Genomic DNA, 24,297 nt, shown 5'->3' with positions numbered 1-24,297 from the left:
GTTTCCACCAACCCTGTGCTGAGTTCCCAGGTAAGCACACCCTTATGAGGGGTTCCCACCACCCCTGTGTTGGGTTCCAAGGTCAACATTCCATTATGAGGGGTTCCCACCATCCCTGTGCCGAGTTCCCAGGTCAGCACTCCATTATGAGGGGTTCCCACCATCCCTGTGCCGAGTTCCCAGGTCAGCACAACTGCTGTGCCCATTATGAGGGGTTTCCACCAACCCTGTGCTGAATTCCCAGGTAAGCACACCCTTATGAGGGGTTCCCACCACCCCTGTGTTGGATTCCCAGGTCAACACTCCATTATGAGGGGTCACCACCATCCCAGTGCTGACTGCCCAGGCCTGTACACCCGCTATGCCCAATATGAGGGGTTCCCACCATCCCCTTTGCCAAGTTCCTGGATCTACACACCTGCTGTGCCCTTTATGAGGGGCTCCCACAATCCCTGTGTTGAGTTCCCAGGTGAGCACACCATTAAGAGGGATTCCCACCAGGAGGATAGGAATAAAGCCAGGAATTATGGTCAGAAAACTTCCATATTGAATTTATTATTGGTTCTATATAAAGAATTCAACAGTTATGGTGACATTCCCAGATGAACATATCACATGTTTATAGTGGAAAGGAACTATGGCAGGACAAGCTAATCAATAGAGTCCCAAAGAGACATAGAAAGCCAACAGGTGGCAAAACCCACCAGGCTCATACTTGATGATGATGATGATGACCAATCCTGCATCATCATTGGCTGTGGGATTTCTGATGTAAAACGAGTTGCTCTTCTTCTGTAAAACTTTTCCGGCACTCCGAACAGGAAAACGGCTTCTTGCCGGAGTGGAGTCTCAGATGCTTACTTAGGTGCGCCTTTTGCGAGAAGCATCGGCCGCACTCCGGACAGGAAAAGGGCTTCTCACCGGTGTGGACCCTCCGGTGCAAAGTGAGAAGGGTCCCCGACTTGAACGACTTCCCGCAATCAGAACAAGGGAAGGGCTTTTCCCCAGTGTGGTCCCTCTGGTGGAGAATGAGGTGGGACTTTTTCTTGAAGGACTTTTCACACTCAGAACATGAGAAGGGCTTTTCACTGGTGTGGACCCTTTGGTGCGTGTTGAGTTCTGATTTCGTTTTGAAGGATTTATCGCACTCTGTACATGAATATGGCTTCTCGCCAGTGTGAACCCTCTGGTGGACCTGAAGCTGGTATTTTTTTACGAATAGCTTGTCGCAGTCTGGGCATGAAAAGATCTCCTTGCCCGTATGAGTCCTCTGATGTACGTAAAGGTCGCATTTCTTTTTGAAAGATTTCCCGCACTCCAAGCAGATCAGCGATCCCTCTTTTATACTAAGTTTCTGCAGCTGCTCTTTCTTTTTGAGGAGCTTATCCCGCCGTTTCTCCAGGTGGTTCTGCTGGTGTATGATGAGCGTGTGCTTTCGGGTGAAACACTTCCCGCACTCCGGACACGAGAACGGCGTCTCACCCGTGTGGATCCTCTGATGCGTTGTTAGATGATACTTCTCCTTAAAGCTCTGCCCACATTCAGTGCATGAATAAGGCCTCTCATCTGTGTGATGTCTCAAGTGATGGACCAGCCCTGACTTGAATTCAAAGGATTTCCCACAATCCGGACAAGGAAAGGGCAGCAGTCCAACGTGATGTTTTTGGTGCTTCAGCAAATTTGATCTTGTTGTGAAACATTTCCCGCACTCCGTGCATGGAAACAGGCGCTCCCCTACATGGGTTTTCTCATGGATGGCCAGTGACGATTTTGTTCTAAAATATTCATCACATTCAGGACATGGAAATAGCCTAGTGTCTCCAAGTGTTACCACATCTGAGAAACCTCCCATGAGTCTATTGGGAGTGATGGTATTATCTTCTGCATAGCAACCCGAAGGTAAAATAAGGGGTCCCTCTAAGGTATTCTGGACATCGATTCCATCTGCTGGCAAAAAAAATTAGTATTAGCAATATAAAATGTATCTACAATTTCTTATATTTTGGTCTAGTGATCAACAGTTTCACAAAACTCTGGTATGCGACTGTTTTCAATCCTAACATTGATATGAAAACAGAAATAAAATGTACAATACGATAGTATCTCCATCTCATTTTTTGGGAACGTGACATATTTAGGAATGGAGATGAACCTTTTTATATGGTGTACAGGAGCTTCTCATTTGTTGGGAACATGACGTTATATTGAGGAATGGAGGTGGACCTTTCATATGGTGTACAGTATCTCCACCTTAATTGTTGGGAACATGACAGTATGTTGAGGAATGGAGATGGACATTCCATATGGTGTACAGTATCTCCTCATTTGTTGGGAACATGACGTTATATTGAAGAAAGGAGATGGACCTTTCATATGATGTACAGTATCTCCTCCTCATTTGTTGGGAACATGACGTTATATTGAGGAACGGAGATGGACCTTTCATATGGTGTACAGTATCTCCTCCTCATTTGTTAGGAACATGACGTTATATTGAGGAATGGAGATGGACCTTTCATATGGTGTACAGTATCTCCACCTAATTTGTTGGGAACACAACGTTATGTTGAGGAATGCAGATGGACCTTCCACCTCATTTGTTGGGCACATTAGATGGTGGGGTTAGGTACATCAATGATGTTCTTGTGGACAAGATTTCACAATCTTATAAATGAAGGATTTTCTCTATGCAGATGAAACGTTGCTCCACTCTAACCATAAAGCTCACATGTATGACCAACACATTTAGATCTTGAAATAATCATTACTGTATTTGTGGTTATATAGGCAGGATTAGTTCATTGCTAATAGCCACAAACATGAAAATATAGATATGATTGAAGGTTAAACGAGGCATAAACAAATGTAATTTTGGTGACTTTTTTCAACCAACGTTTGCATCCTTTTGCTGGTCTACAGTTTATAGTCTAAACTGACAGATAATGAGAGGGTCTACTCAATCAGTTTCAGGCTGGGTTCACACCGTTGCGAATTGAGTGGGGGCTTCCCCCATCCAATTTGCAATAGCAGGAGATTTTGACCAGCTCTTTGGAGCCAGTTCACATATCTCCGCTGCGGCTCTGGTAAAAATTTCCACAGGAGCCCTGTGCGTCTTTTGGTCCGAATTCAGACAAAAATTTGGGCTGAAATCGAACCCAAAACGGTGAACCAGGATGCACAGGAGCCGCATCAGTATTAAGTGTGATCCTAGCCTCAGTCAATATGCATACCTTTAATTGTTAGACCTACAAAACAAAATGGTGCACTGCATTGGGAAGCGTTCAAGATCTACAGTACCGGTTTCATTATCTAGAGAAGGTTCCTCCTTTATAATTGTAACCAAAATGTCAGGATCTTCAGATGACTGCAGGTCATCCCTCTCGTAAGTCTCTTCTTCGTCCTCTTCAACCTTGATTTTAAGATTAATCAATTCTTCATTCTAATCCCAGAAAGAAACAGATAATATCTTTAACCTGTAGGCAGTAATACACTACAAGGAAGAATAGAAACTCAAACTGAGTTCTACCGTACTTCACCTACCTGATCATGGTAAGCGATAGTGAGATCCTCCTGTGTGGAATCATGGGAATAAAGAGGATTGGGACATCTCTCTGGTGGGTTCCTTTTACTGGATACATTGGCTTTAACCTCAATTTTCATATCTTCCCTCTAAAATCATAAAAATGATTGTAAGCACCGATGATCAACTGAAGAACATAAGTCTAATAGTTTAGAGTCAAGCTTGATATCAACATAGTCCCACCTACCTGATGGTGGTGAGGGATGGTGTCATCTTCCTGTGTGGAATCCCGGGAATACAAAGGACGGGGGCCTCTCTCTGGTGGGTTCTTTTTACTGGATACATCGGCTTTAGCCTCAGCTTTCAAATCTTTCCCCTAAGAATCACAAAATGAGCACTAATGACAGAAGAACATAGTCTAAGACAGTTTAGGGTCAAGCTTGATATCAACATAGTCCCATCTACCTGATGATTGTGAGGGATAGTGTGATCTTCCTGTGTGGAATCCTGGGAATACAGAGGACGGGGGCATCTCTCTGTTGGTTTCTCATTGCTGGATCCATCTGTAGGAAACACACACACTGACTGAATACATTGTTTCTATGTGTTTATCAGATGATGGGGGATCTAGGTGGACCCTCCATACTGCTCTCTCCTTTACAATAAAGTCTCCTCTTACCCGGTGATGTGAGGGGCGGCTGATCCTCCATCATGACGTCCTTGTAGAGATCCTTGTGTCCTTCTAAATACTCCCACTCCTCCATGGAGAAATAGACAGTGACATCCTGACACCTTACAGGAACCTGACACACATAATGATACAGTCACCATCCAGGCACATCCCTTGTCTGTTACTGGATAATGTCCCAGAATTCCCGGCACCGCTCACCTCTCCTGTCAGCAGCTTTGTGATCTTGTTGGTGACTTCTAAAATCTTTTTTCTGTTACGTGTTTCGGGTTTCAAGGACAGAGATGAAGGAGCTGTAATGGGGTTGTCTCTATTCCCTGATGTCATTTTCACCACTATATGATCCTGTAACGAGAGAAGAACAGTCATTTTAAAATTCGAAGAATATCAGTTATTCCACGTGGGGGGTGGCAAAAAAAAAAAAAAAAAAAGGGTCACTCTAATGCATGTACCATTCATTGAAACGCGTTGTAGTATTGCACGCATTACCACAATGCAAAGATATAAATGGGCTCTTAAAGTTTTCAGATCTTCATCAAGTAATCCAAAATATTGGCCAACCAGTGGACACAACAACAACCTTTTTTCTAAACCAGGAGACCAGCAGCTAGATAATCGGTAAAGGTGCCTCAAATTAAAGTGTAAGTAGACTGTAACATTGAACTTCTTTTATTTGCTCTCATTCCAGTGAGCTGGTAACTTCTTGTGCTAAAATCTTATTAATTGCATTATTCCAAAATATCTCCAAGGACTACAAGACGTGCTACAAATTTCCGTTTCATCTTCGATACATTTGTTCATTGAAGAATTTTGTTTTGTCATATTTTTTATGTTAAACCAATTTGTTTTTGGAATTCGTTTCACATCTTTGGCAGTTCGAGTAGAGTCGAAAAAATTTGCATTTTTTTCCAGAAGATTGCCATACATTCGATAGATTAACAAAGCCGGACAGATTCAAATCAGAAAGATTCAATATTTTCAGATGCTAGTCAAACCCCCAAGAGAAATGACATGAACTAACTGGACCAAATCAACTGGTGTTATGTGCATCCGAATTAACGAATGGAATGAAATTCAGATCTATTCATTATTCGAGTCTGAATTATCGAACAATTTTCCAAAATTTTATTAATTTCCCATTGGGCCCAAACTACTATCATCAACCGAATGAAAGAAATGCATTTATTAATTTTGTTGTAACTTTTTTTTTCGGATTTATTGACATTCGTTACCATGTCGATTTTGAGATTCACATATATCCAAGCCTCCGAAAATTTAATTTTTGTCTGAAAAACGAATATTGAAATGAAAATCGCACACATCTAAAGGGCTACAGAACCTCTTCCTGCTATGTGACTGAGATGAGGAGAGAGGAAGGTGGCAACTTTGCCAACCTGAGAAATAGATGCCTGATGCTGAAGAGCCCAAGGAGCACTAATGGACCTGCTACAGTGTGCCGTAAACAGGAAAAGGGAGGAACCCCATCATTTAGGCTATAGACTTGAATGATAGCTTTTGGAATCTACCTAACAATGGTGGAGGGGAAAGCAAGGAGCCCCCTGAGATAACCTTCTGGAAGGACAAGAAGGAATCCAATTACAGAAAGGAGGCTTTAGATGAGAAGTAGATTCTCACAGTGTGCACCATGTCATTATAGTGGAGAGAATTTTTGTTGGGATGTTTCAGAGAAGGACCTAAGGAGGGGAGCATAATGTCTTAACTGAGGGCGAAGGAGAAAATCAACTTAGGGAGAAAAAATGCTTTAGGTCTCAGGACACCCTTGTCCTTGTGTAACTAGAGGAAGGGCTGTTTTTACGGGATAAGACCATGAACTCGGGGACCCTCCACACAGAGGTGATTACCATGAGAAGAGACACCTTGCAAGTGAGGTCAGACAAGGGAATATCCCTAATATTTATGGAGGGTGGCCTCTGAAGAGCCAAGAGAACGAAGGTTGAGGTTCCACAGAGTCACAAGGAAATGTACAGATGAAGAAAAGTGTGCAACACCCTGCACAAATGGCTTAACTATGGAATGGAAGGCCAATGGTCTCCAAAACAGAATGACAAGGCCAAGTTTTGACCCTCGATGGTGCTCAAAGTTAGATGCTACTAGAGGAAGGATCGTAATGCATCCCATGGTCTACTTTCCATGATAAAAAGGGTAGAGATGACCAAATTCGATATGTCCCTGTCCTTTAGGGCCTGGGCTTCAACAGTATGCCATTATAGCTAGTGACCAAGAAGCAGGATGGTAGACCAGTCCTTTGGACAGAAGGTCTGGACGATATTGAAGGTCCCATGGAGAATCTGCCAGAAGTCAAAGTGTATCCACGTACCAAGTCTTCCTGGGCCAATTCCCGGCAGTGAAAATTACAACAATGTCCTCCATCTCAATTCTGCAGAGCAGACAAAGAAGATGATGATGATGATGTAGAGGAGAAAAGGCACAGAATAGGTGGAACTCATCCTATGGAGCCACCAGAGCTTCAGCTGTGAAAGTCCACAGATCTCTGGGCCTGGCAACAAACCTGTCCAGTTTGTTGTTGAACCCAGATAACAGAAGATCCATGTCCAGCTTCCCCCAACTGTGGTAAGGGGCTTAGAACAGATGGAGAGCCTGTACTGCCAGAACCAGATGCCAATGGCAGGGAAAAGTTGGATTGTTTCATTTCCTAGCATGTGGATGGAAAACCTGGCTAGGACATGTCGTTCCATTTAAGAAAGCATCAAATCCACTTCTCTGGGAACAATGCAACTTCTGGTGCCTCCTTGATGGTTGATGTAGGCTTCAGCTGTGTTCAACTGGATTCTTGTTGGATGACCTGGCAGCTGAGGGGTCCAGCATTCAAGAGACAACAGAAGACGACGGGGAAGTCCACTACACCAAGAGGGCATCCAGGACTGGCATGCATAATGAGAACTTGCAATGTCTTTTGGGGGGGGGGGGGGGGGGGGGACTCGACCGTGTTGCAAACCCACCACACCAGGGAAAGTCTATTCTTAGTTGAGTTGCAAGGGTCTGGAGTAAAACTGAGTATATGGTAGTGCCTTGTATGAGGCTACCATGGAGCCCACAACCATCCTGCGTTCACAAATTGAGGGTCAACACTGGGATTGACGTGCCCAGGCACCTGAGCAGAGGGACAAAATTTTGTCTTCGAGCAAGAAGATTCTGGACAGGACCTAGCCAATGACAGGCCCAAGTACTCCAAAAAACCCAGAAGGCTGTGAACAGGCCAAAGGGAGAGTCAAACTGTTAATGCTGAGCTCCCACAGCAAAGTGGAGATGGTATGGTGTTGGCGAGGAGGGAAAATGGGAATTTGCAAGTAAGTATCCCTTATGTCTCCATGATGGTCATACCCCCAGGGCTCCACCACCTGAAGATCAGAGCTCTGGACTTGTACAGCACCCTGAGGTTAACTGAGTGTGAAGCTTCACAGAATCTAATGCCCAAATTAGACATTGCAGTCCTGGCGGGGTCGGGGTATGGTCCCCAAGGCTAAGCAGAGGAGTCAACTGATGCAAAAGCTGCAGCACAAAGCCACAGCCAATTTTGATAGAAAAAAACCCCCTCCATAGTAAAAAGGCAAGCTTCCCTCATTAGAGAGAAGAGGTCGATCATCTAAGGGTGGCCATACACCCTACAATCTGATTGTGCAATCTTATTTACATTCACCAAAACTATATAATTTGAGGACAAACCTATACAATCCAATCCATTTCTATCCAGTTCCTCAGGCCTTTATATTAGTGATATTAGTTGTAAATCTAAATTGTACAATCTCCTTGTATAGCGTATGGCCAGCTTAACCACTTGCCTCACGTAGCAGTATGGAGGCAGAGTGGCTCTCCTGTGCCTGCGACTATATACGCGATCCGGCACTTCTGGGTAGGGGGCACGTGCACGCGCCTCTGGCCGTGCAGTGATTAGACACAGCACAAGCTGATCAGCGGGTGCCGGCCAATGGATGACTGCCGACGCCCACTGATTGAGGAGGAGGAAGACAGGACAGAGCTCTGTCAATGTAAACAATGCAGAGCTCTGTCCTGTCAGCGGGGATGTGCTGTTTTTTGTTCCCCTGCAAAGCACCACATAATACACATAAACACTGGCTAGGCACACAGGTAACCCTTTGATCACCCTAGATGTTTAACCCCTTCCCAGCCAGTGTCATTAGTACAGTGACAGTGCATATTTTTAACACTGATCTCTGTATTAGCGTCACTGGTCCCCACAAAGTGTCAAACGTGTCAGGTTGTCCGACGCAATATCGCAGTCCCGCTAGAAGTCGCCGATCGCCGCCATTACTGGTATAAAAATAAATGTAAAAAAAATTCCATTATATATCCCATAGTTTGTAGACGCTATAACTTCCACACAAACCAATCAATATACACTTACCGTATATACTCGAGTATAAGCCGAGATTTTCAGCCTCTTTTTTGAGGCTGAAAGTGCCCCCCTCGGCTTATACTCGAGTCATCGCTGTCTGCCCGCTCGATCAGCGTGTCGAGCAGACAGACAGCGGCCATTCTATTCAAAAGCCGCGCCTCCGGCTCCGCCTTCGCCTGTGATAGGCGGAACACTGAATTTCCCAGCAGCCTGTGTTCCGCCTATCACGGACATCGTATCATCCTCGTACTACGGACGAGGATGATACGACGTCTGTGATAGGCGGAACACAGGCTGCTGGGAAATTCAGTGTTCCGCCTATCACAGGCGAAGGCGGCGGCGCAGCTTTTGAACTTTACAATGGCCGCCGACGAAGAGGGCACGGGACGGCACGGCACGGGACGGGACGGGGGCAAGGCAAGGCACGACACGGGACGGATGCAAGGAGGCAAGGCACGGCACGGGACGGAGGCAAGGAGGCAAGGCACGGGACGGAGGCTGGGGACAAAGGTAGGCTGGACACACACACACACACACACACACACACACACACACACACATGGATGGAGACACACACAGGGATGGATGGATGGATGGATGGAGACACACACACACAGGGATGGATGGATGGATGGATGGAGACACACACACACAGGGATGGATGGATGGATGGATGGAGACACACACACACAGGGATGGATGGATGGATGGACACACACACACACAGGGATGGATGGACGGACACACAGGGATGGACGGACACACAGGGATGGACGGACACACAGGGATGGACGGACACACAGGGATGGACGGACACACAGGGATGGACGGACACACACACAGGGATGGACAGGCATGTCTCACCCTCGGCTTATACACGAGTCAATAAGTTTGCCAGTTTTTTTGGGGGTAAATTGGGGGACTCGGCTTATATTCGGGTCGGCCTATACTCGAGTATATACGGTATTAGGAATTTTCCTTTTACTAAAAACATGTAGCAGAATACATATTGGGCACCTTTGCCCTGGGCTCTGGATGACCTTGTCCCAGCATTGCCCATACTCTGACTTGACAATTTTTTTATTTTTATTTTTTTGCCACCCCCTCTGAAAAGCAATTGGCAGGGGATGTTCCACATGCAGTGAGGAGGCGGTTACCCCTGAATCACTGGTTTTAAAATTTCATCCAACCCCAACGTTCTCTGAAGTGTTTGTATCCTAGATAGGAAGAGGGGGAGAATAGTTGGTCTCCTTTACACTAGTGGCAAAGACTGCTGCTCAACTGAAAAGCAACCAAGGCTTGGGAGGTCGCTTTTCAGAGGTGTTTGACAGATAGGGCACCTCCTCACTGCCCGTTTTTAACCCCCTAAATATTGCAGTACTGCGCAGCAAGAAAGAGCGCACTGCATGTGGTTGCAAGGCAGTTGAAGTGTGGCCCCATTTAATTGAATAGGTAGTGGTTTCCGAAATGCAATGGGGGGGCCCTAATTCCTGCTGCAGCTGTTCAGCAAGCCATCACGACTGGGGCATGTGCATGAGCCAAGGATCTCCATTAAAGGGTCCAACGCTTTATTAAACGATCACAGCAAAGAACAGCGACGTGTCAGTGCCACGCAGGATTCCCTTCATTATGACATGTGTGCATCCTCACAAAGCAATCCACTGCAGATCGCTTTTCAGGAGAACAGTAAACTACCGTTAGAGCTCACTACAACCCCCCCCAGCTGCAAGTGTAGTGAGCCCTAACACTAGCAACATTGTTTACTGTTCCCCTGAAAAGCGATCTGCAGTGGATTGCTTTTCAGGACTGTGAAAAGAGGTTTTCAAGCTTTGAGGAGGTGATACTATAACCCCCTGATGCCCCTTTTTTTTTTATAGAGCCCAATGGGGATTTTGCATGGGAGGGGGCGCACCACAATGGTTGCAGCACGGTCCAATTCCCTTACATTGGACAGTTTGCTGCCTGTCACACCCAGCTGCACTGGAAGCATTGTGACCATGTGGGTTGCACCAAGCAGGGTGGGGGTGTAGAAAATGCAGATCGCCTGTTTTTACCGCCCTATGAAAGGAGAATCGCTCAAGTGCAAGGCGCTTGTGTCGTGCATTTATTAGGGGCTCGTTCACACTTGCTTTGCTGTATGAAGCATGACTCACACTCAGATCACACTTCGGGCAGCAATAGACAGGTGGTGAGGAGTCATAGTATTGCATCCCCCCCCACAATCACCTGATTTAACCCCTTAAATGCTGCAGACTGCGCATAGTGCGCAGTTGCGGGGTCGGTTGCAACACAGCCCCATTCACTTAAATGGGTTGAGGCGGTACCGCCCGCCTAGCGCAACAGGGGGGTAAAATTTCCTGTCGCAAAGTATCCTGGCCGCGGCATGCGTACACCCCTCAGTGGCAAAAGAGGGAACGTTAAAAACGCGATAACTGGCCCAATCGCAAAAGGTAAAACAAGTCCTTAGGCCTTGCGAGTTTTCTAAAGCGCACAAAAAAATTGCAGTTTTCCGCAAACCACGGGTGGCACTTTCGATGCCATTAATTGTTAAGCGCGGGTCGCAGATGCACGTTTTGGCACTACAAGACACATACTGAAAAAAAAAAAAAATGCATGATGCTCTGCGAGCGAAAATAGTTGTGGAGCTACTTTCAGGGCGTTTGTCGCACGTAGGGCGGCCCATTCCAGTAAAAAAGGCCGCGGTAGGTGGAACACGCAAAAAAAACAAAAACAAGCAAAACAAAAAAAACACACAAACAAAACAAAACATACAACGCTCTGCGACCACAAAGGTTCTAGAGCTACTTTGATGTGTTTGGCGTGCGAAGACGTGTGCGTTTTGGTGCGCGACACATATGGGAAAAAAAAACGCTCAAGTGTGAATGGGGCCTTAAAGTCAACGGGGCCAAAAATATAACACCGCTTTTTAAAAAAAACTTGCGTACCTTTTCGAGCGTAGAAACGCGGGCAGCCTGTATTGAAAATAAATTGCTTCCTGTTGCTGAGTGTAGTAGGCGCAAAATTGCTAGGGTGCAAATGGTGGATAAAGGTTTCTATAAAGTTTTTAGCACATATAAAAAAACAAAAAAAAACAAACACAGGACAATTTGTAAAACAAAAGAAAAAGGAAAAATTAGCACTCCAATTTTTTGGGACGATTTGTCACTGAAAACCAAAGAAATAAAAAGGAGCGGACTTGGCGCCTGCGCTCCCAGAATCCTCCTCACCTCCCCGGTCAGCAGGTAGATGATCTCCAGGGTGAGGTTCAGGATGGTCTCCGTCAGCCGGGTGCAGTTCTCCTCCATGGCTCACAACCTCCTCCACTCACTTCCTGGACAAACAGCTTCCACCCTCCCACGCCCAGCATTCTGGGTAAAAAGCAAAACCCTTCTCTGCCTGGTTCAGCACGGCCATTTTGTTGTAGACCAAGAGGAACTCTTAAAATTACTGTTTTCTATCAATATCTGTTGTCTACCAATATCTGCCAAAACAAAACAAACAAACAAACAACAAAAAAAATAAAATAAAAAACAGCTGAGAACAAATTCAATTTCCTCAGCTTCTCATGTGTTCATTTTTAGCTTCATTCCTAGGAGGTCTCCACATTGGGGGGCTACAACAAAATGGCCACCACCATATGCTTATAGTGATTTCAGTGGCTTTCTGCTCCACCTCATCCCTTTAAACCTGAACACATATAAATTACACAGGTTCTGAGACTGATTTAATGCAGATAAGGCACCAAGTGAATTTAGTTAGCCACAGAACCCATGCAATTCATATGTGTTCGGGTTTAAAGGGATGAGGTGGCAACCCCAGCTCCAGGTGATCTCGTCTTTTGATGTCCCACCAGTCTACAACAAGGGGAGACCTAATCCAGAAAAATGACACAGTGTTTACAGCAAGGTGGGGGTTAATTTAATTTCAACGTAAATTGTAAAACAATTCATATATGGCAGAATGAGGGTTAATACATGGTAAAACAATGAAAAGATGACAGGGGTTAAACCATGGTAAAACAATGCAAAGACAGCGAGGCAGGGGTTAACCCACAGTAAAACACTAACTAGGAGGGCACAGTGAGAATTCAGCTTCATGAGCACAGTGGCATAGGCAACAGGTCAAGGGTTAATCCACATTAAAACAAAACAATGCGTAGATGCCAAGGCAAGGGTTAACCTGAGATAGAACCAACCACTCTGACAGCAAAGCAAGGGTTAATTCCCAGTAAAACAATGCATAGACACCAAGGCGAGCGTTAATACACTGTAAAATGCCACATGGAATGGCAAGGTGAGGGTTAACCCATGGTAAAACAATGCATAGACACCAAGGCGAGGGTTAATTCCCAGTAAAACAATGCATAGATGGCAAGGCGAGGGTTAATTCCCAGTAAAACCATGCACAGATACCAAGGCGAGGGTTAATTACCAGTAAAACAATGCATAGAAACCGAGACGAGGGTTAATTACCAGTAAAACAATGCATAGACACCAAGGCGAGGGTTAATTCCCAGTAAAACGATGCATAAATGGCAAGGCAAGGGTTAATTCCCAGTAAAACAAAACATAGAAGGCAAGGCGAGGGTTAATTCCCAGTAAAACAGTGCATAGATGGCAAGGCGAGGGTTAATTCCCAGTAAAACCATGCATAGACACCAAGGCGAGGGTTAATTCCCAGTAAAACAGTGCATAGATGGCAAGGCGAGGGTTAATTCCCAGTAAAACCATGCATAGACACCAAGGTGAGGGTTAATTCCCAGTAAAACAATGCATAGACACCAAGGCGAGGGTTAATTCCCAGTAAAACAATGCATAGACGACAAGGCGAGGGTTAATTCCCAGTAAAACAATGCATAGACAGCAAGGCGAGGGTTAATTCCCAGTAAAATAATGCATAGAAGGCAAGGCGAGGGTTAATTCCCAGTAAAACAATGCATAGACACCAAGGCGAGGGTTAATTCCCAGTAAAACAATGCATAGACACCAAGGCGAGGGTTAATTCCCAGTAAAACAATGCATAGACACCAAGGCGAGGGTTAATCAGGATTAAGCACAACCAATCACTGACAGCAAAGCAAGGGTGAGTTTACCGTAAAGCAATGGACAGACAGCAAGGTGAAGGTTAATCCACAATAAGAAAAAAAAATCATGGTTGGCAAGGCGAGGGTTAATCTAAGATACAACCAATCACTGGCGGCAAAGCAAGGGTTAATCCACAGTAAAACACTGCATAGAATGGCAAGGGTGTGGGGTAAAACAATGCATAGGCAGCATGGTAAGGGTTAATCTACAGTAAACCACTAACTAGATGGCAAAGTAAGAGTAAAAGACTGCATAGATGGCAAGGTGAGGGTTACATTTCATGAACACACTGGCATAGGCAGAACATCGAGGGTTAATCCACAGCAAAACAATGCATAGATGGGAAGGAGAAGGGTTGATCTAAGATAGAACCAATCACTGACAGCAAAGCAAGGGTTAACCCACAGTAAAACACTGCATAGACAGCATGGCAAGGGTTAATCTCCAGTAAAACAATGCATAGACAGCATAGCAGGGGTTAACCCACAGTAAAAACCTAACTAGATGGCAAAGTGAGGGTTAATCCACAGTCAAACAATGCATAGATGGCAAGGCGAGGGTTAATTCAAGATCGAGCCCATCATTAAAAGCAAAGCAAGGGTTAATGCACAGTAAAACACTGCATAGAATTGCACATCGACAACGCAAAACAACGCATAGACAACATAGCAAGGGTTAATTCACAGCAACACAATGCATAGATGGCAAGGTGAGGGTTAATCTACAGTATAACCATTCATTGACAGCAAGGCAAAGGTTAATTCACAGTAAAACCATAACTAGGCAGCACATCAAGGGTTGCATGCAAGGCAAGGGTTAATCCCAACAGAATCATGCCTCTACAGCAGGGCAAGGGTTAACCCAAAGTGACCTATTGCATTCAGAGTAGGCCTGAGATGAATCCATAATAAATGTGTGTGTGCACAGCTGGGAAGGGGTTAATCCCCCATCTATCAGTCTACAGAGAGGCGAGGGTTAATCTTTGCAGCCCAAGGCTTTGCTGTGTGACAGAATCTATAGAAAACTACATTACCCACACTCCTGTGCATCCCCTCCCCCTCCCTGAGAGATCATCAGCCGAAGCCCAGAGAAGCAGAAAAGGTGCAGGTATGTGTTCTTCCAGTGTTCCCTCCTGACTACACAACGCCTGTGTCCGACCGCTCACTGTGACCTCTATCCATACTGTTATCCTACACAATTATGTCATTTTCATGGTGCCCTCTGACATCATAATCTAATGGGAGCTCATAGGAAAGTCACTTCTTCAGATCTTCACATCAAACTGAACGTGGGACGAATGTGGAGGAAGGAGGAGGAGGACACGGCTTCTGTGGCACAGATTTATCCTGTTTGTCTTTTTTATACAATTAATGTTATTCAGCCCATTTTATGAATTATAAACGAACCAATCAGACAATAGATTCATGAAATCCTGAAGAACAATGATGATGGCAGAGCTGAATTTGGCCAAGTCTTCTGGAGACCCAAACAGCTGGTGAGGAACATAGAAGAACATCCAAATCTAACATCAGACAAATGTGGAGGAAGGAGGAGGACACGGCTACTGTGGCACAGATTCATCGTGTTTATCTTTTTTGATACAATTAATGTTATTCAGCCCATTTTACATATTATAAACTAACCAGACAATGGATTCATGAGAACCTGAAGAACGATGCTGACCTGGAATTGCCAAAGGCCCTACAAAGTTTCTGGAGACCCAAAGAGCTGGTGAGGAACATAGAAGATATTGCTACCAATGCAACTCCACTCCATGCTCAGAAATGTTTTCCCTCACAAAGAAGATTTGAACGTTGGTGTTAAAGAAGGAGCCATAAAGTCATCTGGAGGAACATGGTCATGAATGATTCATGAAGAGTCGATAAAACTGAACAAGGTCTAGTAGAAGGAATATTGAAGAGATAATCGCCAATTTTCTTTGGCTCTATCTTAAGAAGCCCATCTGGAGAGGACCTCCAGGAGATGCAAGAGGGCAAGACAAAGAACAGGAAGGGGAGAAGAAGAACATGGTGGATGGATGACATTCAGGAAATAAATGGCTGCCCTGAAGTACAATAAAACAGAACGCTAACCTGGCAACAGACAAGGACAAATGGAAAGAGATGGTGGAGGCCAGGTTGGAAGTTCACCAACGACCACAAGAGGTCATGGTGGTGGTAGGTCATCAAGGCTCATGGCTAGAATGTGATATCTTCTAGAGCAGCCTTTCTCAACCTTCAATGGCTCAACCAAAGAATGGGAAAGGGAGAAGAAGAACATGGTGGATGGATGACATCCAGAAAATTAATGGCTGTCGTGACGTAAAGCAGAACGCTAACCTGGCAAAAGACAAAGCCAAATGGAAAGAGATGGTGGAGGCAAGGTTCCAAGTTTGAAGTTTACCAAAGACCATAAAAGGGTCATAATGGTGGTAGGTCATCAAGGCTCATGGCTGGAATGTGATATCTTCTAGAGCAGTCTTTTTCAACCTTCAATGGCTCAACCTTTTAATGGCTGATGTGTTTAGAGGGTAGGTACCCTCTCCTTTGTTTTTGAGCTGAAGAAGAGGGTACCTATCCTCAAAACGCATCAGCCATGGAAAGGGCCTTCCCTAAGCTGGGATTGACGTAGTGGAGGAGAGTTTGTGGGTCACTGTGGATATTGATTAGCTTGATATCATATGCTGTTTGTGAGTACACATCTGTTTTATTTTTTTCATAAAAAGAGTTTTTAAGGTAACGTGCAAGGCTGGTGTGCCCTCTGTTTTTGTTTTTCTAGTTATCTTTGTGGGCTTCCCCATTTCTCAGGGGGCTGAAAAGTCTTGTCCATCTTTATGTTGTTGAAGGTCCTCCTTTGCCGGAACATCCACCCAGAGCACGGAGGTTGTTTGTTTTGCTTGTATAGCCTTTGGAGGAACCCTAGTTGAGAAACCCTGATCTAGAGTGTCACACCTTCTCTTCCATATCCAAGGGATATTGTCCTTTCTATTAAAGTCCTCTTCAAATACATGGCGTGACCATTTATGATTTGAATACAAGTAATTATTTTTGATGGTCTTTTTTTGTTTATGGAATAAGGACACAGTCCCCGGGCATTGGATTCCAGTATATAATGTTTGATCACTGGAGACAGCCCTACCATAAACATGAGGCCATGTCCTCAGATCTGCTCCAAGTTTTATCCAGAGTAAGCCCTTGTACACGGTCGGAGATTCCGACAACCAGATCCGTCGGATTTTGTCCGACGGATTTTGTCCGAAACTGTTGCATACACACGGTCGGACAAAGTTGTCGGAAAATCCGACGTGATGACGTTATTTCGTTACGACGGGACTACGTTCACGCTAGTAGCCAATAGCTTTGGTGTAGGAATTTGATCTGAGCATGCGTGGCACTTTGTCCGATCGGAATTCTCTACACATGATTGGAGTATGTCCGATCGGAGCATTTTGTCGGAAAATTTTACCAACAAGTTGGAAAACTTGGTCTGTCGGATACTCCGACGAAAACAGTCTGATGGAGACCACACACAGTCGGAATATCCGACAAAACGGTCCGATCAGACACATTCCGTCGGAATCTCCGACTGTGTGTACAAGGGCTAAGAAATTTTCGAGCACAAAAACAAAAAGACAAGGCCAAATGGAAAGAGATGGTGGAGGCAAGGTTCCAATTTGGAAGTTCACCAAAGACCACAAGCGGTCATGGTGGTAGTAGACCATCTAGGCTCATGGCTAGAATGTGATATCTAGAGTGTCCCATCTTCTCCTCCATTTCCAGGGGATATTGTACCTTTTATTAAGGTTCTCCTCAAATATATGGTGTGACCATTTATGATTTAATGATATAATTTATATTTCTGATGGTCTTTTGTTCATGGAATGAGGACACAGTCCAAGGCATTGGATTCCAGTATGTAAAACACCCTCCCATAAACATGAGACCATGTCCTCAAAGCCCCAAAATGTGATATCTACAGTGCCCCATCTTCTCCTGTATATCCAAGGGATAGTGTACCTTTGCAAGTACATGGTGTGACCATTTACTGTACGATTTGATGAAAAATTCCTGATGGTCCTTTGTTCATCGAATGAGGACATAGCAATGGGTTCCAGTACATAAATGAACACTAAAGACAGCTCTCCCATAAACACACGACCGTGTCCTCAGGTCTGCTCTGAGGTTTATCCAGAGTAAAAATACACGTTTAAGGTTCTACAAGGCAATGGGTTGTTTCTTGAATACATGGTTGCTTATTTAAATGCTTTAGAGTTAAGTCTCCATATTGCCTTGGATATCTTAATATGCAAATGTTACTTGCCAGTATTTTGTAATGTACAATATTTTACTGACAACTCCATTGAAGGTTTTTTTTTCTTTTTAACTTTGTAATGTCTGGTTTCCTCAAGGTCACCCACTCATATTAAGGCCAGAGTCTGTTCTACCAGTAAGCAAAATGGACAAGGATGAACTTGGGAAGATATTAAATCTTACTATGGAGATCATTTACCTGCTGACTGGAGAGGTGAGGAGGATTCTGGGAGGTCACATGACACCACACTTATCTCTATTAATTAAAAAAGGACCTGACCGGAGAGGTGAGGAGGATTCTGGGAAGTATTACCTTTATCTCTCTTGCCATACACAGGATTTCACAGTAGTTAAGAAGACATCAGATGATGGACAGAGCCCTGTCTTGGTGTTTCCACCTCCCTCCTTGATATCCAAAATTAAAACCAAGCAGAAGATTCTAGAAGTCATTGACAGGATTACTGAGCTGCTGACAGGAGAGGTGAGCGGTGCTGGGAATTCTGGGACATTATCCAGTAACAGACGAGGGATGTGTCTGGATGGTGACTGTATTATTGTGTGTGTCAGGTTCCAAGTTGGAAATATATAGAAGAATGTAAGGATTTATACAAGGATGAGAAGATGGAGAGTCAACACTCATTCCTATCGCCTGGTAAGAAAATGAGGTCCACCAAGATGCCCCATTAGAGTCCTCATTAGAGCCCCTCTTACACCAGAGTCCTCATCAGAGCTGCCTCTACATAATTTCCACATCAGTGGATGACCCTGACCCTAGCTGTAGGACAGTTTGGCCTGTGGACAAAGTTTGGAGACCCCTAGCCTGGAGATATAGTAGAAGTGAGCTTAGTCTTAGCAACCAGCATTATGTCAACAATTTGTTTTGGGGAGCCCCCCTAGACTGTCGACCACTAAATTAGCATCACCCATCATCTGATAAACACATAGAAACAATGTATTCAGTCAGTGTGTGTGTTTCCTACAGATGGATCCAGTAATGGGAACCCACCAGAGAGATGTCCCTGTCCCCTGTATTCCCAGGATTCCACACAAGATGGTCACACCACCCCTCACCATCATCAGGTAGGTGGAGCTGAGACCCTCAACGTGACTTCACTGTACAATCCTTAGGAATGATATGTAGATAATACAAGCCAACATTCTTCCCCTTGATTAAGCTCCAGGGGCAGAGTGAAACGCATTGGGGGCTTTGCCTGGTCGGAGCCCAGGCTGAGGCTGCCATTCAGAACTCCATACATGGGTCTGCCATTGATGTGAAATGCATGGGCTCCTTTACTCTATATTGCTGCAGCTTGGAGCCTGGACAAGCTCTTTTCCAGTCAGCACTCATCACGCTGAAACCTGGATTTCAAATCTTCCCTGAGCAGCACCCACATTTTGATATAAAGTCTTAAATTATGTTATATAATATGTCCCCTTTTTTTGGAAACCTTAGAATGAAGCTATGTCTGAAATGAAGAATGAAGGTGAAGAAGAAGACGACACATTTTTTAGGGATCCTGAGCATGTGATGGAGAACACTGAAATGAAGGGGACCATTAAGGAGGAAGAAGTTATTGCAGAGATCAGCACAGGTGGGTAATATATGTTGATTACAAAAGATGATCTGATGCCAAAAAGATGGTAAGTTCTCAAGAAAAGTAATCATGTTCCTTCTATATATTCCCAGCAGAGAAACTCTACGTCAGGAAAATCTCTAAGGATTGCCCTACCTCATCTCCAACCTGTGATGGTGAAGATGATGTCACCACCCAAGAAAATTCAGGAAAAAACGACTTTATCTCAAATGCAGGACTTCACAGCATAGATAGGTCACCGGATCTCCCTAACCCTAAGAAGTCATCTTCAGATAGGTCTGATAGGTCTCATACTGTTAGCCCAAATCCAGGACTTCATGGTACAGGCAATCCAACTGATCCTTCTAATCCTGAGGGATCTTCTCCTGATAGACCATATACCAATAACTCAGATACACATGCAGGACTTCCTAGTTCAGCAACATCTCCCAACCCTTCTAATCCTGAGGAACCACCTGTCTCCAAACCAGAGAAGGATGAGCCTGGTACTCATTTTACATGGGAGCCAAGCCTTGCCGAAGACAAGAAGATGGACACAGACATCAGTTCATTTATCTGTTCGGACTGCGGGAAAAGCTTTGCTTTGCAAAGTGATCTGGAGGTTCATCAGCCAACCCACACGGGGAAAAAACCATATTCGTGTTCTGATTGCGGGAAGCGATTTCCAGTGAAATCAAAACTCATCCAGCATGTCAGAGTCCACACAGGTGAGAAGCCTTTCCCCTGCCCCATGTGTGGGAGATGTTTCACCACCAAGACCAACTTGGCCTCCCACCAGATCATCCACACGGACAGAAAGCCTTTCCCATGTAAGGAGTGTGGAAAGTGTTTCTCCAGGCAGTCCTCCCTTTTGATGCATCAACAGACTCACAATGGCAATAAGGATTTTACCTGCAACGAGTGCGGGAAGAGCTTTGCTTTCAAGAATTATTTGCGAATCCATGAGAAGATCCACACTGGCGAGAAGCCATTTTCCTGCTCGGAGTGCGGGAAGTGTTTTGTCCAGAGGTGGGCTTTAGTCATCCATGAGCGCCTTCACCGAGGCGAAAAGCCCTACTCCTGTGCGGAGTGTGGGAGGTGCTTTGTTGATAAAGGACAGTTGGCTATTCATCAGCGCATTCACACGGGCGAGCGGCCGTATGCCTGTTCCGAGTGCTACAAAAGTTTTGTCCAGAAGTCGGCCTTGCGGAGGCACCAGAGGACGCACACGGGTGAAAGGCCATTTTCCTGCAACCACTGCGAGAAATGTTTTGCACAGAAAGCCCAACTGGTCACCCATCAGAAAGTCCACACCACCATGAAGCCACCGTCCTCCTAGTGCAGGTAATTTCCTGTTCCTCAGGAAGACCAAACTTTTTCGCTCAGGTGGAAATCATTCCGAATGTTTTCCGATTTTTGTACAGACGATATACATGAAATAAAAAAAATGTTGAGCCAACCTGATCTCCTCCTTCACTTCTCTTACCAGACCAAGTCTCCTTATCGGGATCTGGTTCGTTATTCATCCAATGGTGCAAAAACTCAGAGAAGGCTTAGATGCATTCATAGACTGTGGTCCTATTCTAGTGGCCAGTACACATGGTAAGAAATTCAGACAAAACTTTCCGTAAGAGGAAAGATCGATAGTTTACCTGTTTGTTAGAGTAGAGCTTTCGATAACCAATTCCGTCTGTCTGGACGAAAAAAAAGAAGGTGCAAGCTAGAAAATGATCATGAGTTAACACAACGTCTGATTTTCATTTGACTACTTGCTGCCTAGGCCAATTTTGACATTTTTCTCCTATATGTAAAAAAGTATTAAATCTTTTTTGCTAGAAAATTACTCAGAACCCCCAAATATTAGACAGGAGGTTTGAGTAAGCACTGTACTTAGTGTGAAACGCGTCACATTTAATTGTTCCTGCTATACCTGTGATGTAATTCGATACCATAAAAAAAAGGAGTCCGGCGAATTCCAGACTGATTGTTCTTTCATATCCCCAAACATGGTATGTATGTATATATATGTAAATATATATATATATATATATATATATATATATATATATATATATATATATATATATATATATATATATATATATATATATATATATATATATATATATATACACACACACACACACACATACATATATATATATATATATATATATATATATATATATATATATATAATTTTTTTTTTATATATAATTTTTTTTTTAAGCAGAGGCCCTAGAGAATGGGCATTGCAATTTTTTTTATGTCATATGGTATTTACGCAGAGATTTTCAAACACAATTTTTGGGGGAAAAAATACACTTTAATGAAGTTTAATGCAAAAAAAAAAAACAATAAATTACCAATTTTTTGGGCAAGATATAAAAGATGATGTTACGCCGAGTAAATAGATACCTAACATGTCACGCTTTAAAATTGTATATGCTCGTGGAATGGCACCAACTACGGTACTTAAAAATCTCCAATATTATATAATAGGAGGTCTAGTTCTAGAATTATTGCTCTCTCTATAACATTTGCGGCGATACCTCACATGTGTGGTGCGAACACCATTTACGTATGTGGGCGTGACCTATGTATGCGTTCAGTTCTGTGCGTGAGCATGGGGAGAAGGAAAAGCTTTATTTTTATTTTTTACACTGTCCCTTTTAATTATTTATTTTATCACTTTTATTCCTATCACAAGAAATGTAAACATCCCTTGTGATAGGAATAGGGCATAACAGGTCCTCTTTATGGATTCATCTATAAGACCCCAAATCTCTCCTCTACCCTGGAAAGCAGGAGATTAAAAATCAACATTGATCTCTGCTTTCCAGGGAAAAAAAATGGAAATGATCATAGCTGCCAGAACAGGAAGGGACATCATACCATTGCTTCCAGCCTCTCAAGATCATAGAGCTGGCCAGGGACCATTCGGTCCCTGGCCAGCTCTATAGCCCCGGACTCCCAGGATCATAGAGCTGGCCAGGAACCATTTGGTCCCTGACCAGCTCTATGGTGACCCGGTGGCACAGCCGGCTTAGATACTGGGCTCCTCCATAACATGGGAGAGCCCAGGATGGGCCAATGGGCGGAGGGGGACATCCCCATCTGCTGCCTGTAAAAGCAATTTAGTAGATAATTAGCCACTGGGATGGACTTTTACAACAAAAGGGAATCGCTGGCTGAAAAAAAAAAAAAAGATACCGGGATCATCCTATATAACAGATGAAAGTCAAGGACATCCACCCATCGGGAAGTGGTTAATGTGTACTGTACGTAAATCATTGAACCAATTTGATGGCCGTGGCTGGAAGGGTCACATACACCATGTCACTTCCTCTGTTAGTACGTCGCTACGTTTGCCTTTGTCGTATGAGAATTTTTGTATGCGTTTTTGGCTAATTTGGCTAGTTTTTGGTTACATCTTTGTGGAAAATCCAGAAATCGTTTTCGTCTATTTCTATAATAGTGTGTACTAGGCTTCAGCTATAAGAGCTTCCAAATGGCTGTCAATGAATAATACTACAATAGGGCTCTAATATCTACTAAATCTAATATCTAAATATTAAAGAGGAAGTAAACCCTGATGAGTTTACTTCCTCTTTCATTCCCTGCAAAGGCAAAGCATAATGGACTACTATGCATCGCATAGTAGTCCATTATGTGTCACTTACCTGACACAGGAGCCAGCGAAGTCGCCGCTGTCCCCTGTAGTCCGCCGCATCCATCTTGCTGGTGGGGTCTCGCAGCTCCGCCGCTGTCATTCGGCGAAGCCGCGATGACTTCACTCCCGCGCATGCGCATGGGAGCCGGCAGTTCCGTCGCTGAGAATGCCGTGCTCAGTGCGCCCGCGCGCTGCTGTCTACGGCGCATGCGCCGTAGACAGCGGTGCCCGTTTTCGGGCAAATATCTCCTAAACCATATAAGTTTAGGAGATATTGCTTGGACCTACAGGTAAGCCTTAATCTAGGCTTACCTGTAGGTCAAAGTGGTTTGTAAGGGTTTACAACCACTTTAAATACTATCTAAATACTAAATAATATCTAATACTAAATCTAATAGCTACTAAATAAATATCTAATATCTACAAGATCTACTGCGCCTCTGGTTATACTAAATAGCCATCTGCAGCCTAAATCCTTATGATTGAACGCCGAGGGGTGGGGCGAAACGCATTGGGTGGTGTGGCCTGAGTCCAGGCTTAGGTTGCCACTAACACATTAATCAGAGGGATATTTTCAGATGTGCGGCCAAAGTGAGACCTTTCTGGACACTATACAATCTAATTATACAATTTTTCTTTAGCTCTACCATCAACTAGGGCAAGGGCCTGCCTGATTGGATACAAATTGAATTGTTTAGGGCTGTCCTCATCGTTTTGGTAAATTTAAAGGAAATTGTACCATCAAATTATATAACGTATGGACAAGAGGTTTTGCAGTTGACATAGACCGGTGTGCTTCATTATAGAGGATCAGACCTTGGAATTCATGGCTGGAGGCAGGCTTGTCCTGCCTAAAGCCACAGCAACATACAAGACTTTCCTCCAGTCCAGTCAAGACTTCTACAGTCCAAATACATTAAATCTGTTTAGCCCCCTTTCCCATACAATATATTAATGAAATGATTAAATAAAACCTTTCCATCTCCATTATATACCTTATTTTGGGCCCATTGATGTCATCACTGGGTCTCTGTGCTTCTCTATGCAATGTT

At 44.1% G+C, this 24,297-nt stretch overlaps 2 protein-coding genes across 3 annotated transcripts; one reads left to right on the top strand and one right to left on the bottom strand.

Moving 5' to 3' along the window:
- Positions 1 to 524: 524 nt before the first annotated feature.
- On the bottom strand, positions 525 to 20,623 carry LOC143956224 (uncharacterized). 2 transcript variants are annotated; one of them, XM_077466400.1, is made up of 8 exons: positions 20,485 to 20,623; positions 4,410 to 4,553; positions 4,200 to 4,323; positions 3,986 to 4,083; positions 3,768 to 3,896; positions 3,541 to 3,669; positions 3,298 to 3,439; positions 525 to 1,947 (listed from the first exon to the last, which is right to left on the bottom strand). In XM_077466400.1, exons 2-8 carry the CDS (start codon positions 4,533 to 4,535, stop codon positions 749 to 751), a joined length of 1,947 nt encoding a protein of 648 aa, XP_077322526.1. In that variant the 5' UTR covers positions 4,536 to 4,553; positions 20,485 to 20,623; the 3' UTR covers positions 525 to 748. The 2 variants fall into 2 exon arrangements, with proteins under 2 accessions (XP_077322526.1, XP_077322525.1); XM_077466399.1 differs by lacking the exon at positions 20,485 to 20,623 and adding an exon at positions 11,832 to 12,002.
- LOC143956265 (uncharacterized) lies at positions 14,753 to 21,031 on the top strand. Its single transcript, XM_077466472.1, has 7 exons — positions 14,753 to 14,795; positions 18,097 to 18,212; positions 18,336 to 18,479; positions 18,566 to 18,650; positions 18,981 to 19,078; positions 19,452 to 19,590; positions 19,686 to 21,031. The coding sequence occupies exons 2-7, from the start codon at positions 18,144 to 18,146 to the stop codon at positions 20,909 to 20,911; spliced, it is 1,761 nt and encodes a 586-aa protein (XP_077322598.1). The 5' UTR covers positions 14,753 to 14,795; positions 18,097 to 18,143; the 3' UTR covers positions 20,912 to 21,031.
- The last annotated feature ends 3,266 nt before the right edge of the window (positions 21,032 to 24,297 follow it).

The sequence above is a fragment of the Lithobates pipiens genome, unplaced genomic scaffold (genome assembly GCF_037356315.1).
Source record: "Lithobates pipiens isolate NorthernLeopardFrog02 unplaced genomic scaffold, aLitPip1_a1.2 Scaffold_35, whole genome shotgun sequence".
Lineage (NCBI taxonomy): Eukaryota > Metazoa > Chordata > Amphibia > Anura > Ranidae > Lithobates > Lithobates pipiens.
Note: the sequence above shows the minus strand (reverse complement) of the source record. Positions and strands in the feature narration are given on the sequence as shown.